At 51.2% G+C, this 16,261-nt stretch overlaps 1 protein-coding gene across 1 annotated transcript in view; it reads left to right on the top strand.

Annotated features, from left to right (window-relative positions):
* ROBO3 (roundabout guidance receptor 3) overlaps positions 1–16,261 on the top strand; it is an 86,239-nt gene that overhangs the window by 11,165 nt on the left and 58,813 nt on the right. Inside the window, exon 7 of the mRNA XM_014525827.2 lies at positions 1,810–1,981. Coding sequence (XP_014381313.1) covers positions 1,810–1,981 — 172 coding nt within the window. The remainder of the gene's footprint in view (positions 1–1,809; positions 1,982–16,261) is intronic.

The following is a 16,261-nucleotide window of genomic DNA, read 5'->3' on the forward strand; positions in this document are numbered from 1 at the left end:
GCTGGACCCCCACTGGACTTGCTTATCTCATCCCCAAATGAACCTTCCCTCGGGCCACAGACCTCCCCCTCAGCCACATGGGCTCCCAGGTGCTGGCCCAGGTCCAGCTCAGCTCAGCTCACCTCACCTTCACATACTATGGGCTCCCACTCCTCAGCTCAGCCCAGCTTGGCTCAACTCCCCTTAGATTCCAGGAGGGCAGAGCAGCATCTCTGCCAGAGAATATCAGAGCCCAAGCTGGAGAGGTACAGGGACTGCGTGACTGAAATCAGAGCTCTGGGGAGCAAGGACCATCTGGCTTTTTTCGTGCTTATATGGCCCTGTCTCGCCCACCTGCACCAGCTGCCCAAAGATTGCACCTGCTGTCCAGCTGCTGCCTCTGTCCTTCTAGTACACTCATGGACTGCTGCTTTTGGCTTCTCTAGCACCTCTGGAATGAAGGCCAAACTGCCACCTTGTCCTGGATTGAAGCTGAGGGCACCAGGGCCTGATGCAGAACTGTGGAGAGTGAAAAGTGGCCTCTCCCATCTCTCTGGTCTGTCACAACTCAGCCTTCAAGGACTGGCACTCCTCCTCCTACAGCCTGTGGCACCAGTGTCCCCAGGATCTGATTGAAGTCTGTCATGCCCTCAGCTCTACCCCCTTCAGGGAGCTCCCAAAGAGGTTTCCCAGATTACAGTGAAAGCAGGGGGCACCCAGGCAAGTGCTGGGCTGACCACTCTGGCAGCTGGCAGAGCCTTTGCAAATGGTTCTCATCCCCTTTGTGCACCAAAATGGCAGCACCTCAGCTGGGTGGCCTTTTTGGTTCTTACCCACAGCTTGTGATTCTGTCACTCCTGCATTGTGGTAACACTCCACACAAGCAGACCAAGTATGTGGAAAAGACTGCACATGGGCTGAGTACATACACAGCTGTTTAGTCATATATCTGAGCAGAAATCTTGGAACAGTCCAGGAGGAGGGGCCTCTGTCCATGTTATAGGCCAGCATTACCCAGTCTTCCTCTCCAGCACTTCTTTTGAAGCTGAGCCATTGCCCTTTGAGTTAAATGGTTATTGGGTAAAATGAATGGTGAGCAGTGCAGAAGTTTCTTTCCCACTGGGGGCAAGAGTCCAGGCTAAAAACCAGGGCTTGATCACCTCTAAAGCAGCACTGATTTCACAGAGACCCACAGTCTCGCTTGTACTCCAAGTAGCCCCACATTCCTCCCTCACTTGGCTGCTCAGGAACCTAGCTTCAGAAGAAGCATTGGAGAGGATCCTAGAACATCTCTGAGGGGTCATGTGTGGCAATTAGAGAACTCAGTTGGGAAGTTGGAGAGCTGCAGGTTCCTGCCCCCTCGGGCAGTAGGGGCTGGAAGTCCAGGATCCTGCTTCCTGGGCAAGTACCTTAACCACTCAGCCTGTGGGGCTATAACAGAGAAAGGACGACTTCTCCCTAGCATGTGTTGGTTGTGGGTTTCAGGCTAGCTACATTTTCATGACATATCCATAGTGGGCATGCCTAAGTGCCCAGCTGGTATATAAACTACTGACCATGCTCGGTCTCTATGTATTCATTTGTGTGTGCATGGTGCAGTTGCAGTAGACATGCAAGCTGTGTCAGTACCAAAAAGGCTGGCAGCTGGAAATCTGCCATTCAGTGCACAGTGGGGAGCAGAGTTCTGCCCTCTGGGCTTCTGCTGTTCCTGTGAGACCGAAGTGACATTTTGGAAATCTCTGCAGCGGCAATGCTTTCCCTTGTGTCTCAAGTGCATGCAGCCCTCCCAGGATGGAGTGTCAGGGCCTTTTCCCTTGTGTTTTCCTTCAGATCCTGTTGTTTCCCAGCCAGCCCCCTCAGTCCATGAGCCGTTTCTCTGTGGCCCCAAGTGGGGAAATGACCATCACAGATGTGCAGACAGCAGACTCTGGTTACTATATGTGCCAGGCCATCAGTGTGGCAGGGAGTATCCTGGCCAAGGCCCTGCTGGAGGTGGAGGATGGTGAGTACTCATGAGGGTGAGTTGCATAGCAGATGATGAGCAAAACTGCCTGGGGAAGGACTTCAAAGGGCAGAGGGAGCACTGGGTGTGGTCTCTTGGCCAAGCCCAGCAGAACGGGATAGAAGGGTAGCCCTAGATAAGTCTTGGCCTCAGGGTGTGGTGCAAAGTCTTTGCAGGCTCCCTGCCCTCAGGAGCCATGCTGAGGAAGTTGGGAATTGTGGCAGCAGTATGCAGAGAGCCACAGGCCTGGCAGCCACAAGCTTTGTTTGGAGTTGATCTGTGGGGAATGGTGGGAGCATGACTACTTGGTTCACAGGGATGGGAAAGAGAATGGCTGAGTTTCCAAGAGTGCTTCGCATGAAAACTGGCCAGAGACACAGGAGTTAGCCTGCCCAGTGGGCACTGTCACGGGCTTCTGCTGGCTTTCACTTGGATGGTTCCTTGAGCTGGCAGTTCGCCGGATGTGGCCAGTGACCTGATAGTAGAGGTGGCTGGTGATGCTGTCTTTGGACAAGCAGTCCATTTAAACATCTGCCTTCTCTATTTCTGGGGTAGGTTCTGGATGGAGAGAGGTCAGTGCCACTTCTCCACAAGCAGAGCAACAGCCTGCTTCCAAATTCCATCTGGGTATGTTCACTTGATCTCACTCAGGTTTCACTGCCTTGCTTGCTGTTCACTCTCATCCCAAGGAGACTGGGGCTGGGATATGTGTTTTGGTAGCCTATAAGTTTATCTTCCAGGCTGCATTTTCAGGGGTGCAAGATTTTTTAGTGTTTCTGATCTGGATAGAAGGAGCTCAAATCCTCGCTGCCCAGGTGTGCAGAGGTAGTCTGCCAGCTGAGACTGGGGGCATAAACCATGACCTGTGGGACCTGGAGAGCCAGGCCTCCTAGGTAGGATGGTGCCCTCTAAACTGGATGAGCAATGGAAGGTTTTGGTGCTTGTGTAAGGATGTGGAAGACACGATGGAGAGACGGAGGCTGCGAAAATGCAGAAAGAAAAAGAGAAAGACCTAGGGTGTGGGTAACATGAGGTGGTCTGAGAGGGGAAGAGTGACATGAAAAAAGGGGCCTATAACTAATTTTCTATCAAGTGGAGCTACAGCTCCTTCGTCCTGAGATGAGTTTGGTCTTCAAGGTTCCCAGCAGTGTCAGGAGCCCATAAAACACACCTGGCAAGAGGGAGGCAGTGATGAGGGCTGTGGGCAGTGCACCAGCTACCTGGCTTTGCCATGGCCCACAGTGTCCATCTTTCACTCAGCCCAGCTGTTTGATTCCTTTCTGGGGGCTCTGACACCTGCTCCTGGTTCTGTGGCAAGCTGTCACTGCCCTAGCCTGGCTGCACAGACACTGGGCAGGAGTGCAACCTAGCCATGTACTGGCTTGAGGTCTGGTACATCCCATCGGTGCTACAAGTTGTTGGCTCAGTGTCTTGTGAAGCCCTAAGGTGCCCAAAGAATCTGTGCAGCAAGGAGGGAAAGGGAGCTAGTGAGCCATGGCCTGGCCTCTGCAGGCAGTTTTTTTCCTGGTTCAGAAGGGTACTGTTGTTTATTTAAGCCTCCTGGTGAACTTTCCTGGCAATAGCAGATGTGAAGAAATTGCTGCATCCTGCAAGACCTGAGCCACAGGTTTTCATACTGTTAGTGAATCCCCAACTTTATGGGAGACTTTTCCTGTTGGAAACCTTCAGGGAGCCTGTCCCAGCCCCAGCCCCAGCCCGGCCTGTTAGAACCAACCACTCTTTCAGGAGAACCCCTCAGGCTAGGGGTGCTGCAGCTGAAGACAGCAAGTGGCAGCTGTTCATAGCAACGCCTTTGAGGACTGCAGCTTGAAAAAATGAAGTACTTTGCATGGACACTCTTTGACTTCTGACACAGTTAACACAGCCTCATCTTTAGTCAGTTGTTTCCAGACAATGCAAAACTTCACGGGGGCAGCTTGCAATGAGTAATCCAGAGTAATTCCATTAACGCTCATTTATGCTTTGTTTTTTTAATTCAGCCTAGCCCCTGAAGGGCAGGGGCTACGCTTTACAGTCCCCATTGATGGAGGCCAGGTGCAGTGGAGCTGGGAAACACAGTTTATGTCCCTTGCAGGCTGTGAGATGCCAGGCTTCTGGCAGTGCTATTGGTTATTATGGGCAAGTGCATCTGTTCTACAAGGCTAGGGCCATAAAACCAGCCAGGGGGTCTGTTCTGCAGCTGGAGGTCCTGTTAATACACATATCACTGAGACCAAAAATATATTTTCCTCCCACATTTAGAGCCAAACTGTTGGTCATATTGGATGGAAATGTTTCAGGCAGGTTCTCATTACCACATCCCCTGGTCCCAATCTGCTGCTTCCACTTCACTATGTGCAAGAGGCAGGCAAGGTTCTTTGAGTAGATGTGATATCTTTTATTAGACCAACTAAATAGTTGAAAAAAAGTTCTTTGACAGGTTTTGGGCACAAACACCTTTCTTCAGGCGGGATCATAACCCTTGTCCTTTGGGAGAGACTACTGATCCAACAAAATGCACTATTCCCTGAATGATGAGGAAAGGCAAGATCAGTTATATCCCAGCACTGGGCCCTCCAAGTTTTCATGTCCAGGAAGATCCCAACAATGACTGTATAAGAGTGCTTCCTCTCTACTTTGCAATCATGTCCTCTGTGGAAATGGTCGGAGAATCCCCAGAACTGCTCATGGTAGGGAGCTGGAGGGTAGACCACCTGGTTTGGAGGCTGGCACAGGAGATCAGCAGCAAGCAGCTAGGCCCCGTATATCTCCTTTCCTGCCCCACACGATGCAGCTGATCCCTTCCACAGTCTTCCCTACTCTCTCTTTCTCTCTCTCTCTCCTGCCTTCACTAGGCCAGTGCTGTTTACCAAAGATAACCTCTCTTTCTGCCTCTCTAGAAGCTTCTCAGAGTGTAAACAAATTCCCCATATGAACCTGTCTCCACCAGCATTCCCTTCAGCAAAGTTCGCAAAATGGCACTAAAAGCTCCAGGAAATGTGCAAAGCTCTGCTTCCTCACTACCCTCTGAGACCAAAACAGGCTGAAGCTGAGAGGGCCGGAGCCTGAGCCAAGAGAGGCAACCTGAGACTGACCAAAGGTTGAGACTGGAATGGCCAGGCCAAAGAGAGTGGGTCTAGGCCATCAGTCAACAGCCAGACTTGAAGCCTATACAGGAAGGCAAATGGTGTCTCAGTGACATCTGCAAGGCATGGGCAAGGCTGTAGGAACAGAGGAGGCCATGAATAATTCTTAAGGCAGATGGTGCCCTGAGGCACTGATGGGGCGAAAGGGGGCCTCACTTAAAGCTTGAAGATCAGGACTGGGGATCAGCTGGCCTGAAGCTGGCTAGGACTGTAAGGTGGATAGAAAACTGGCTGGAGCATCAGGCTTATAGTAGTAATCAGTGACTCAATGTCTAGTTGCCCACCAGTATCAAGTGGAGTGCCCCAGGGGTCGGTCCTGGGCCAGTTTTGTTCAATGTCTTCATCAAGAACCTGGAAAATGTCATAGAGTGCACCCTCAGTGAGTTAGCATATGATACCAAGCTGGGGGGAGTGGTAAATAGGCTGGAGGGTAGGGCTAGGATTCAGTGTGACTTAGACAAATTGGAGGATTGGGCCAAAAGGAATCTCATGAGGTTCAACAAAGATAAGTGCAAAGTCCTGCACTTAAGGCAGAACAACCCCATGCACTGGTACAGGCTGGGGACTGGCTGGTTGTGCAGCAGCTCTGCAGAAAAGGACCTGGGGCTTACAGTGGATGATAAGCTAAATAGAATCTAGCAGTGTGCCCTTCTTGCCAAGAAGGCTAACAGCATACTGGGCAGCAAGGGAAGCTTAGGTTAGATATTAGAAAGAATTGTTTCACTAGGAGGGTAGTAAAACACTGGAACAGATTACCTATAGAGGTGGTGTAATCTCCATCTTTGGGCATTTTCAAGACCCGACTAGACAAAGCTTTGGTTGGGATGATCTAGTTGGGGCTGGTCCTGCTATGAGCAGGGGGTTGAACTAGATGACCTCCTGAGGTCCCTTCCAACCCTAATGTGCTATGATTCTAGGGCTCACTCGGGGACTCTGGGACAGCCTCCCTTCTACAACAGAAAATAATTCCGTTGAGATGTGGCAGGTGAGAGAAAAAGGGAGTATGCTGGGGAGCTGGAGTGGGACAGGAGCCAGATGGCCATGAGGGGGCATCACAGCCACCCCTAGGGCCTGGGCCTGCTACATTTGCCCTTGTCTGCGAAGAGTGACTGAACTGAGCCCACAAATGCAAGCCAACAGCAGGTGAGCCATGACCCTGTGACAGTGGGCAGGTCAACATGGGCAGGTTTTGCCTGTGCACAAGAAGTGGCCTTAGCTAACTCACTGAGGACTGGATCTAGCCAGTCTGCATGGGCAAACAAGCCACAATCCCTGGTGTGGGCTACTGTGCACTAAGGAAGCTATCACAGGAGCTCTAGTGGTGAGGGTGTGATTTTTTTTCCCTGCCCTTTCCCTATGCAGTATCTCTGCCACTTTTCTATGCAAGCTCATCAGAATCAAGTTGTTCCATATCTTCATTGCTGAGGTACAGGGTTGCTGCTGGCCAGGCTGATCCACAAGCCTGGCCCTGGGGCTTCCCAAGCAAAGCAGCAGGTCCCAGGACTTTAGCAATGACACACTGGGGCCTGTAGTAGCAGCAGCATTGTTCTCTGCCTGCCCTGTGTGGAGTTATAGGATTCGGATTGGATGACAACCTACATCTAGAGCTGCTGTGGGTTGGTTCTGTCTCCTCTCCCCGCTCATTCCCAGTTTCAAACTTCCAGGTTCCTCTGCTGCATGCTGATGTGCAATTCAGCCCATAGGCAATAGCTCCAGTTCACTGTGCCCCTGCTGCAGTCAGTAAGGCTGAGCCTCATGTTAGAGCCACCTGTAGCACAGGCTGGAACTCGATTTGATTCTTGTTTATGCCCATGATTAGAGTATCTGAGCACCTCCTGGCCATGACAAATGAACCCTTGGTGATTGCAGGGATCAGAAACTGAAGCCCAGAGAGACATGGTGATTTGCCCATAATAATGGAGGGAGTATTTGGTAGAGCAGAGAACTGAACCTGCATCTCCCAAGTTCCAGGTCATGTCGTAACCATTAGACCATCCTAACTTCTCATCCAAGCTTCAGGGTGTAAGTACAGGGTAATCATCAGCAACCCTGAATCTAGGGCCAGGCACCCTTGGGAGGTTGGTAAAGATTGAAGACAGGAGATGTCTCACATAGATAATGAATGGTCAGATCCTTGTAGCTTAGTATCATCTCAGCTAACATCACTCAGCAGGAGAAACTGTCCCTGGGGGCGAGTACTACTCCTACCTTTCACTCTTCTTCCTGACTCTCCTTTCCTTTCCCTTCCCTAAAACCATACCTTCTGTATCTGCCCTTCAGTGTTTCCTTTCCTAGGTCAGAGCTGAGACATAGGCAGTTCTGAGAAATGGTTAGAGCAGAGCTGGCATCAGGGATCCAGACTAGGCTTGAAGTCCAGAAAGTGAATTGCAGGTTGAGACAGATCCGTGCCAGCCACCCAGGGTACAGAAGTTAAAGCTGGGTAGGAGCCAGTCCATACAATAGGAGCCAAGTGCTTAGAACCAGGACAGTGAATACACAGGATGCATTTGCACAAGCAGCCTAGAGATACTGCACCAGGGGGCTTGAACAGCCCTGCTGCCCCTTGCAGCCAGGCACGTGCAGGTGTGCAGAAGTGAGTCTTCATTCCCTGTAGCATCCATGGGATCCACCTCCTCTCTAGGAGTTTCACTGTCCTCCCTTTCCCATGCCTGCTTCTCAGAGGCTTAGGAGCCAAACTGTCTGTGTTTGCATTAAAGTGTCATTATTTAGTTTTGTGAGTACCGGGGTGGGGCAGTACACATGCTCAGAACCCTTGTTTCAGGCAGACTGCAGACTCCCACAGCACTCACTGTCTCACTCACACCAGGTCCTTGCTTGGAAGTTTCTTCGCTACTTGGAGGCAAGGAACACTTTTTAAAATGAACCCTATTTGGTTGCTGTGCTGTGCAGACCCAGATATTTGTGGATGCAATCGTGAGCTGGAGTCTGACACCCTGCTGTAATAGGGAACCCTATCCCTGTTACCTCCAGAGGGATGAGGAGCAAGAGAATGGGGCAGATGCCCTTTAAGACTAAGACCTTTGTAGCTCAGAGAGGCAAGACTTCAGATTAGCCAGCAGGCACAGGAGCTCAGAGGCAGGGGCTGTAAGGCTGCAGGGGAAAACTTAAAAGAACAGACTGGCTGACTGAATAGAAAAAACTGTGCCTAGTTAAAAGGCCTGGAGACAGGTGATCAGATGGAGGTGGAGTCTGAGCAGTAAATAAGCTTAGTGCTGGGGCCAGAGTAGGCAGTCTGGCCCTGACCTGGTCAGAGAGAGTTACTCCTGCCAGTTGAGGATGTAAAAGAGGGAGCAGACTTTGAAATGTATCCTAAAGCAGGAGCGGGCAAAATATGGCTGGATTCGGCCTGCCAGGCCATTCTAGCTGGCCTGTGGGGCTCCTAAAAAATTTAGAAAATTAATATTTATGTTCCCCTGTCTGCCTGTCAAAGGACCCAGGGGGAGCTGGCAGCAGGACCCAGCAGCTGCAGCAGCAAGGCCCACCAAGCCGCACCCCATCCCACCCCACCACCAGCTCCCTGGACCCTGCAACCTGGAGCTGTTCCTGCTTCTCTCTGCTGGACAGGGAAATTCGGATAAAAAGGTGGGGGCAGGAGGGAGAGGCAGGAGACATTGGTGATGTGTAAGGGATGCACAGGGATGCATATGCACCACCTGAGCATGGTGGTGCATCCCCTATGAAAAGGCACCACTGACACTGTCAGTGGCATCTGCAGGCGGTTGGTGCGCGTCCCCCACTCTCCCCTATCAGCACTGCCGACGGCGTCTGGGCGCCCCCAACACTGCCAGTAGCGTCTGCAGGCAGTTGCTGCTCACCATCCCTGCCGCCAGTGCTGGTGGCATCTGTGAGAGCTCCCCGCTACCGCCACGCTTCCGCTGCCACCAGTGCCACCATGCGCCCCCAGCTGCTGGAGGCATGTGTCGTTCAATGGCAGGGGAGGACCTCAGGTGATCACCCCAATCCTCAGGGCTAGGCTAGGCTGACTCCTGTGGCCTGGTGCTGCAGCCAGGAACTACATGATGCCAGAGTAGCAGGCATGGGGTGGAGGAGAGCGGCAGCAGTGGCAGGCAGGAAAGCAGGGCAATGGCTGTGGCAGGCAGCAGGGAAGTGGCAGCAAGCAGGCATGTGGAGCACAGTGACAGCTGGGCAGGAGCACAGGGCCTAAACTAGTGTGCTGGGGCCCATGCCAGCGGCAGGAGTACAGGGCCCGGACTAGCAGGGGCTCTATGGAGCCAAGCCAGGCCCTGCACTCCTGCTGCCCCACTCTGGACACCTGCTGGTGCTAGCCCCAGGGCACTGGCATGGGCCCCACGCTCCTGCCCAGCTGTTGCTATGCTCCACTCACTCGCTCACTGTCACTCCCCTAATGCCTGCCATAGCCATTTCCCCACTTTCCTGCCTGCCACTGCTGCCACTTCCCTTCAGCCCCCACCCACTGCTTCAGTACCATGTGGTTCCCAGTGCAGTGCCAGGCCACAGGGCTCAGCAGGAGCTGGCCTGGCCCCTGCAATTCTCGGCTGGCTCCGTGTGCTGCCAGCCAGACCTGTCCTGCTTCTGCTGCATTCTGCAGTCTCAGCCGTGCAGCTGGGAACTGTGTGGTGCTGGAGCGGTGAGTGGGGGGAATGGAGAAGTGGCAGGAGAAGGGCAGTGGTGGCAGACGGAGGGGGAGGTGGGAGTGAGTGGGAACACAGGGCCTGTGCTGGTGCCCCAGGGCCAGGAACATGGAGCCCGGGCTTAGCGGAGCACTGGCAGGGGCTCTGCCTGTCGTGGGGGGAGGGCTATGGGCAAGCCCTCCCACTCCTCACATGCCATACCCCCCCCCAGACATCCTCTCCCCACACACTCACAAGCCCCATAGCCACCCACAACCTACACACAACACACCCACATGCTTCCCCCACCCCACATACACCCCCCCAGCCACGTGCCTGTCCACCCCCCACAAACTCCCCCATGCACCCATACCCTCCTCCACACCCCACATACCCACACACCCGCAGCCCCCAACAAACCTATAACCTCCCACCCATAGCCCCCAACATACAAAAATAAGACTTCGTTTTAAGCTATTGTATAATCACCTCTATGTACACTATACAAATACATGCAGATCAGGACAAAAATATTTTTTGAAATCAAATTAATGAATATTGTAGTAGATATGTGATTTTTAGAATATAATTTGGTATTTTTCTGGTTCTGAGATGGCAACCCCCCTTGCTGAAAGGAGCACTTCTGGGGGCAAGGGGCGGGACATCCAGTGGCAAAACTCAGTGGGTAGGGTTGGGGACTGCAAGTCCCAAAATGGGGACCAAGGGGGAGGGGCACCTGTCAAAGGGTGAGGTTAACTGTGCGGCCCTCAATGGCTTGCCCAAACTCGGTAAGCGGCCCTCCACTCGAAATAATTGCCTGTCCCTGCCCTAAAGGCTGGGAGGGAACCAGCAGAGTGGGGCAGAGGTTTGTTTTGCAGCAGTTAAAGACCCCGGTGGGTTTTGTTTGAGTGGGTAACTGGCTAGTTGATGGTTTGGTGTTCTGTTTCTGCCAGGGGACCATGAATGGCTTGAAGTGGTGGTTGGAGGCTGAAGTGGGGTGTCTTGGGAAGGCACTCTATGTGTTGAGCCCTGAAAAGGGGCAGAGATGGTGGCGAAGCAGCCCTACAAGGGCAAGGCTGGTTAAACAGATAGAGGAAGGGCTAGCAGACCCAGTAAGCAATACCTGTGATGCCTGGGCCTGGCTATGGGAGTGTCCGGTGCTGGCACTGAATTTATGACCCTATCCTGATACTTTGTTCTGGGCAGGCTCAACCTTTCTAAATTTGACTGACCCTTTATAACTTTGAGGGCACTGCGTTTAACCATGTGAGTAACCAATCCAGCAAAGCTCTGACTTTTCCCTGGAAGCAGAGCTACTGTTTCTGCAGCCTGTTTTTACATTTACCACAGCGAACCCTGTTTTTGGGGTTTTCTTTTCATACAACTAGATCCATCAACAAACCGCATACAATCTTTTGGGAACCCTGTCAGTCCTAAAAAGAACTTCAAAGTCACAGTGTCTGCAAGACCCATTTTTTTCCTGGTTGGGACTTCTTCTGTTTAAAAAACTTCTAAGAAAAAAACACCCTTTGTTTACACAGCTGCACTCAGTATCTGTTAATATTCTCCTACTCCTACAATCTGTTCCTTTACTTTCTAGGATATTCATGCTATTCTTGGGGGAGGGGGAAGGGGTCAGGGGCCCACAGCCACTTGTGATTAGCCTCCTGTACAAAAGACTCTGACGTACACATGGTTACTTAGGTTAAAACCCTAGTTGGAACTACTATATGGCTTCACCTTAAACACAGGTCTCTACCTGTAGTCCCACAGCCTCACTCTGCTATGGATCTTGGCTGACCCCTCTAAAGAGGTTCACTCTATCAGCAAATCCCCCAATCAGCCAGATTACTGCCTTTGAGTCCTGGCAGAGTCGCCAGTTGTTGGCACTGAATTTACAACCCAGTCCTGATACCTTGTTCCAGGCGGGCCTAGCCTATATAAATGTGGCCAACCATGACACCTCTGTTTGATAATAGGTAAATTTTATTGATACACAGTGATAGTAGATGAGACTAATGTGAGTAAAGCAAACAAAATGATTACACAATACTACTTATTTACCAGTCCAAGGGCTTCACGAAGAGACGGTACATCTGGCCTGTACGTCAACACCACCCTGTGGTTCTTGCTTGAATGTCGGACTTCAGCAGTCTGAGAGGTCGGGGGCCGATGCCCACCCCCATGACAAGGTATTGCGCACCACAGCTCAGAACTCCTGAGGCTGGTGGATTGTTTGAGCTCAGGAGTTCTGGGCTGCATTGTGCTGTGCTGATCAGGTGTCTACGCTAAGTTCGGCATCAGTATAGTGATCCCAGGGGATCTAGGGGTCAGCAGGTTGCCTAAGAAGGGCATACGACTGGCCCGTCTTGCTTGCCCCATTGTGGGTGGGCAACGGCCCCCAGCCTCCAAGACTGCTGACGTCCAACATTCAAGCAAGAACCACGGGGTGGCATTTGCAAACTGGCCAGACATACTGTCTCGTTGTGAAGCCCTAGAACTGGTAAATAAGTAGTAGTGTGTAGTCATTTTGTTTGATTTACACACATTAGTCTTATCTACTATCACTGGCCATGTCTACACAAGATGCTGACTGCGCAGTTGTTACTACACAGTCATTTAGTACTTGCATACACAGTGGCCTCTCTGAACAGATTTTTGGTGACACTGATTGCACAGTATTGTCACATCATGCTTCATGCTCCATGATACTACTGCACAGTAGTAACAAGCTACTGCTCAGTCAGCATCTCGTGTAGATGCAGCCACTATGTATCAAGAAAATTCACCTATTATTGAATGGAGGTGTTGTGGTCAGTAAAATTCAGAAAGGTTGGGCCCACCTGGAACAAGGTATCAGGGCTGGGTCATAAATCCAGTGCCAACAGCTGGAGGTCACAATTGGTGCCCCTAAGGCACAGTTAGGGCCAGTACAGCCCTGATCCATACACCAAAGGCACCAGTGCCAGTGAGGTGAGATACTAAAGGACACCATAGCATATGCAGGAACAGGATACCAACAGTACTGGTGATCTAAGCTGAGTCAGGACTCATTACTACTTACAAACTCTGGGGACATCCTCCTTGATGAGCAGATAGAAAACATCAACTTCACAGTTGAAATTCTACAGTGACAGGGGTCGCTAATGCCAATGAGCCTCCCTCTACGTCAGGAGCGGGCAATTATTTCAGGTGGAGGGCCGCTTACCGAGTTTTGGCAAGCTGTCAAGGGCCGCATTTCCCTCTCCGGCGCAGGGAAGCAGGAACAGCCCCACGGTCCCAGGCCAGAAGCCCCTGCTAGGCAGGGCCTTCTGGTTGGGGGGGCAGGGCTGGGCAGGCCTTGCTGCTGGGTCCTGCTGCTGGCTTCCCCTGGGTGCTACTGCCCCTGACTCCTGTCATCTCTGACAGGCAGCCAGGATCAAATAAATATTAATTTTCTGCATTTTTTTAGGGGCCCTGCGGGCCAGATAGAATGGCCTGGTGGGCCAGATCTGGCCCCTGGGCTGTATTTCACCCACCCATGCTCTACTTCCTGTGGCACTTCTGGCACCCTGCTACACCTCAGCAGATGTAGGCTTGAGCCAGGGGAATGGTGACCTGAGGAGCAACAACTTATTTCAGGCAGCAAGGAGGATTTCAATTCAAGCCGCCTCTGTCAGATCAGAGTATAAGAATGGGGTGGGAGGAAGCTGTGGCCTGTAATAACCAGCAGGTCACATGCACATGCCATTAGATCTGCTGTCAGGTGCTTTGTCTGTTGCTGTGTTGCAGGCCAGAAGCACCTGTCCCTTTGTGGAAATGACAGGCACAGGGCCTGCCTGCTGACAGCTTGCCAGGCACAACAGATAATTTCTGTCTGAGCCAACATCTTTACCCTGATTGATTTTTTTTTTCTTCTTGTCTGTTCTTTCTCTGCTGATTGTTACTGGGGAATTCAATTGTGTGTGAATTCTCCAGCGCCCTTTGTGTGTCTGCTGCTTTCTGATGATGGGGAGCAATTAGGGTTATAAATAATAGGCAGAACTTGCAATCTCCTTGGCCCACTGAGCTTAACACCTTTGGGGCTGCTGGGCTGAGATGGAAAATTAACTGTTCTTGGTATAGGACTGGTAGGAATGCTGATGGAGGGGGTTCTGTATGGGTAGTCTTTGGAGTGACACTCTCTAGAGTTTGTGGAGAGGGCAGGCCAGCTCACTTCAGTGTTGTCCTGAAGGTTCCCACTGAGGAGCTGCATTGGGATAGCACATAGCTGGGTAGATTGTCCCTCTGAGTCCTAAATCTGAGGGCTCTAGGACCTTTCCTGACTCCACATGACTCCACCACATGCTCTTAATTTGTGCCCTGAAAGCATTGCTCTCCCATGTTTTATCTATGTGCTCCAATAGAAAATGAAGCAGGGAGCAAGCCTGCAGGACACCATTCAAGTGATGCCGCAGTTAGCCCTTGGAGCACTAATAGAAGGGTTTATCCTAGGATGGAGATGGAATGGGCCTATGAGCCAGGGGATATGGTTTCAAATCCCTGTGTAGCTGCTGACTCTCAAGGCAGAATTCTGTTCCCTTTTTTTTCACTTGAGTGGCAGTTTCTCAGCTTTTTAGCATTTATGCCCAGTTTGTGATTCTGTTACCCTGCAACATGGGCATGTAAACATAGACTGAGCATGGGCAGAAAGCAATGAACTGCCTGGACAGATGCATGGTTATGATGTACACTTATACTTGATTACATAGAACTGGGAAGAGGAGCCTTCCTATGTTTTAACCCGAGGAGCTGAGAGGCTAGGGCACTCAACCAGAAATCATCAAACTCCTGGCTGTAAGCACCCTTACCCAGAGGGCATTTGAACATGTATCCCTCTAATGCAGTGGATCACAAGAATCTGTGAATGGGTCACAAACAAACTTTAAAAATTGATTCTTCTTTAAAGAAAGAAAAAACATAGGAAACCATGTTTTTTCCCTTGCAGGCTGTCAAGATTTCCAGCCTGCAAGGGGCTGCTTGGGGGGCTCCCCATGCCCCACACACTGGGGGCCAGAGGCAACAGGGAGGACCACTGGGTTGGGACTGGCCACCAATGTTTAGAAATGGGTCCCAGCACAGAAAGGTTGAGAACCACTGCTTTAACGTCCCAGCCTGGTGGTCTAACAACCAGCCCACAGGCTGGGCAATTACCAGCTGCTTCTGTAGCACTCTTTTTTAATCTGAGCCACTGTTTCTTGCATTTAACAGTCCTTGGATAAAACAGCTGGAGAGCAGTGCAGTAAGAAAATTTCTACCCCATTGGGAATCAGGGTCCAGACTAGAATCTGGGGTTGGTTTCCTTCCAGGGTACCAGCCATTGCACTGAGCCACAAACGCTCCAACTTGTTTGCTTCCTCCTGGCCCCACTTATTTTCCCCTTGTTGTTGCCTAGAGGGCCAGCTTCAGAAGGAGCACTGGAGAACATACAGATTCATGTGCTAGAACATTTTCATCGCTAGAAGCCCACTGCTGACATCCTGGAGGGGGTCTCTCCTCCCTGTTGTCTGGCCTGGGAAATGTCACTCCACCTCTCCCTTTCTCTTGACATTACCCTTCCTTCCTTGATATCCCCCTCACCTTCTCTCACCATAGGGCTCTGGATGCCAGTTTCTACTTCCTTCCCACCCCTGGGATCCCTCTTGCTATGGCTTTGCTCTTCCAGGTTCTCTTCTGAACTACCCTGCACAGTCCTTCATACATGTATCTAATTTCCCTCTGCAAGCCCTCTTGGATCCCTTTAGCGTATTTTCACAAGCTACTTGCTGTCCTTGTAATGGCAGGACATTGACAGTGCCCTTGTCTCCTGTTTTATCTGTGGCAAGTTAGGGTGTTTTTGACATTTAGGGCACTGTGATTGGTAGCCGTGTGAAGGTAGTTCTCAAACTTTTTAAGAACAGGTTATATAAACATTTATCTAGGACAGCTTGGATAAGAATGATCCTGCCTTAAGCAGGGGGTTGGATTAGATGTAACCTTCTGAGGTCCCTTCCAGCTCAGCTTTTCTATGATTCTGTGATTTTAGACAGAGACCTCTGTGCAGATCGGACTGGCAGGTTATGGAATTACCCAGAGGAAAGGGCAGCTTCTTGTTTTTTCTGTTTGCTCCTCCCACACTATTTATCCCTCAGCCCACTATATGAAAGAACCCCTGGACCCCACTTGGGGTATCTTCCTTCTATTTCTGTGCATCACTGCCAAGGGTATATAAGGGTATGCCAGAACCTAGCCAGGATCTCCCTTCATTAGGGCCTTGTTATATGTTACAAAGTGAGCTGCTCAAATGCTGCTTAAATGTTGATGGGTGTTAGGGCTAGCTTGAGTTTGGAGCAGTCAACACTTCAGGCCAATTAGGGGCCTAGAGGACTAAAGGGTAAGAATCTCCCTCCTCCCCATTCTGGTCTTTCCCCATGCCCCCTGCTCCAGGGGAGCCCAGCCCAGAGAGCAGTGGCAGCCAGGCAAGCAGGTTAATCTTTCCCTGCCTGCTTCCCTGGAATGGGCAG

The sequence above is a fragment of the Alligator sinensis genome, unplaced genomic scaffold, assembly GCF_000455745.1.
Source record: "Alligator sinensis unplaced genomic scaffold, ASM45574v1 scaffold625_1, whole genome shotgun sequence".
Classification (NCBI taxonomy): domain Eukaryota; kingdom Metazoa; phylum Chordata; order Crocodylia; family Alligatoridae; genus Alligator; species Alligator sinensis.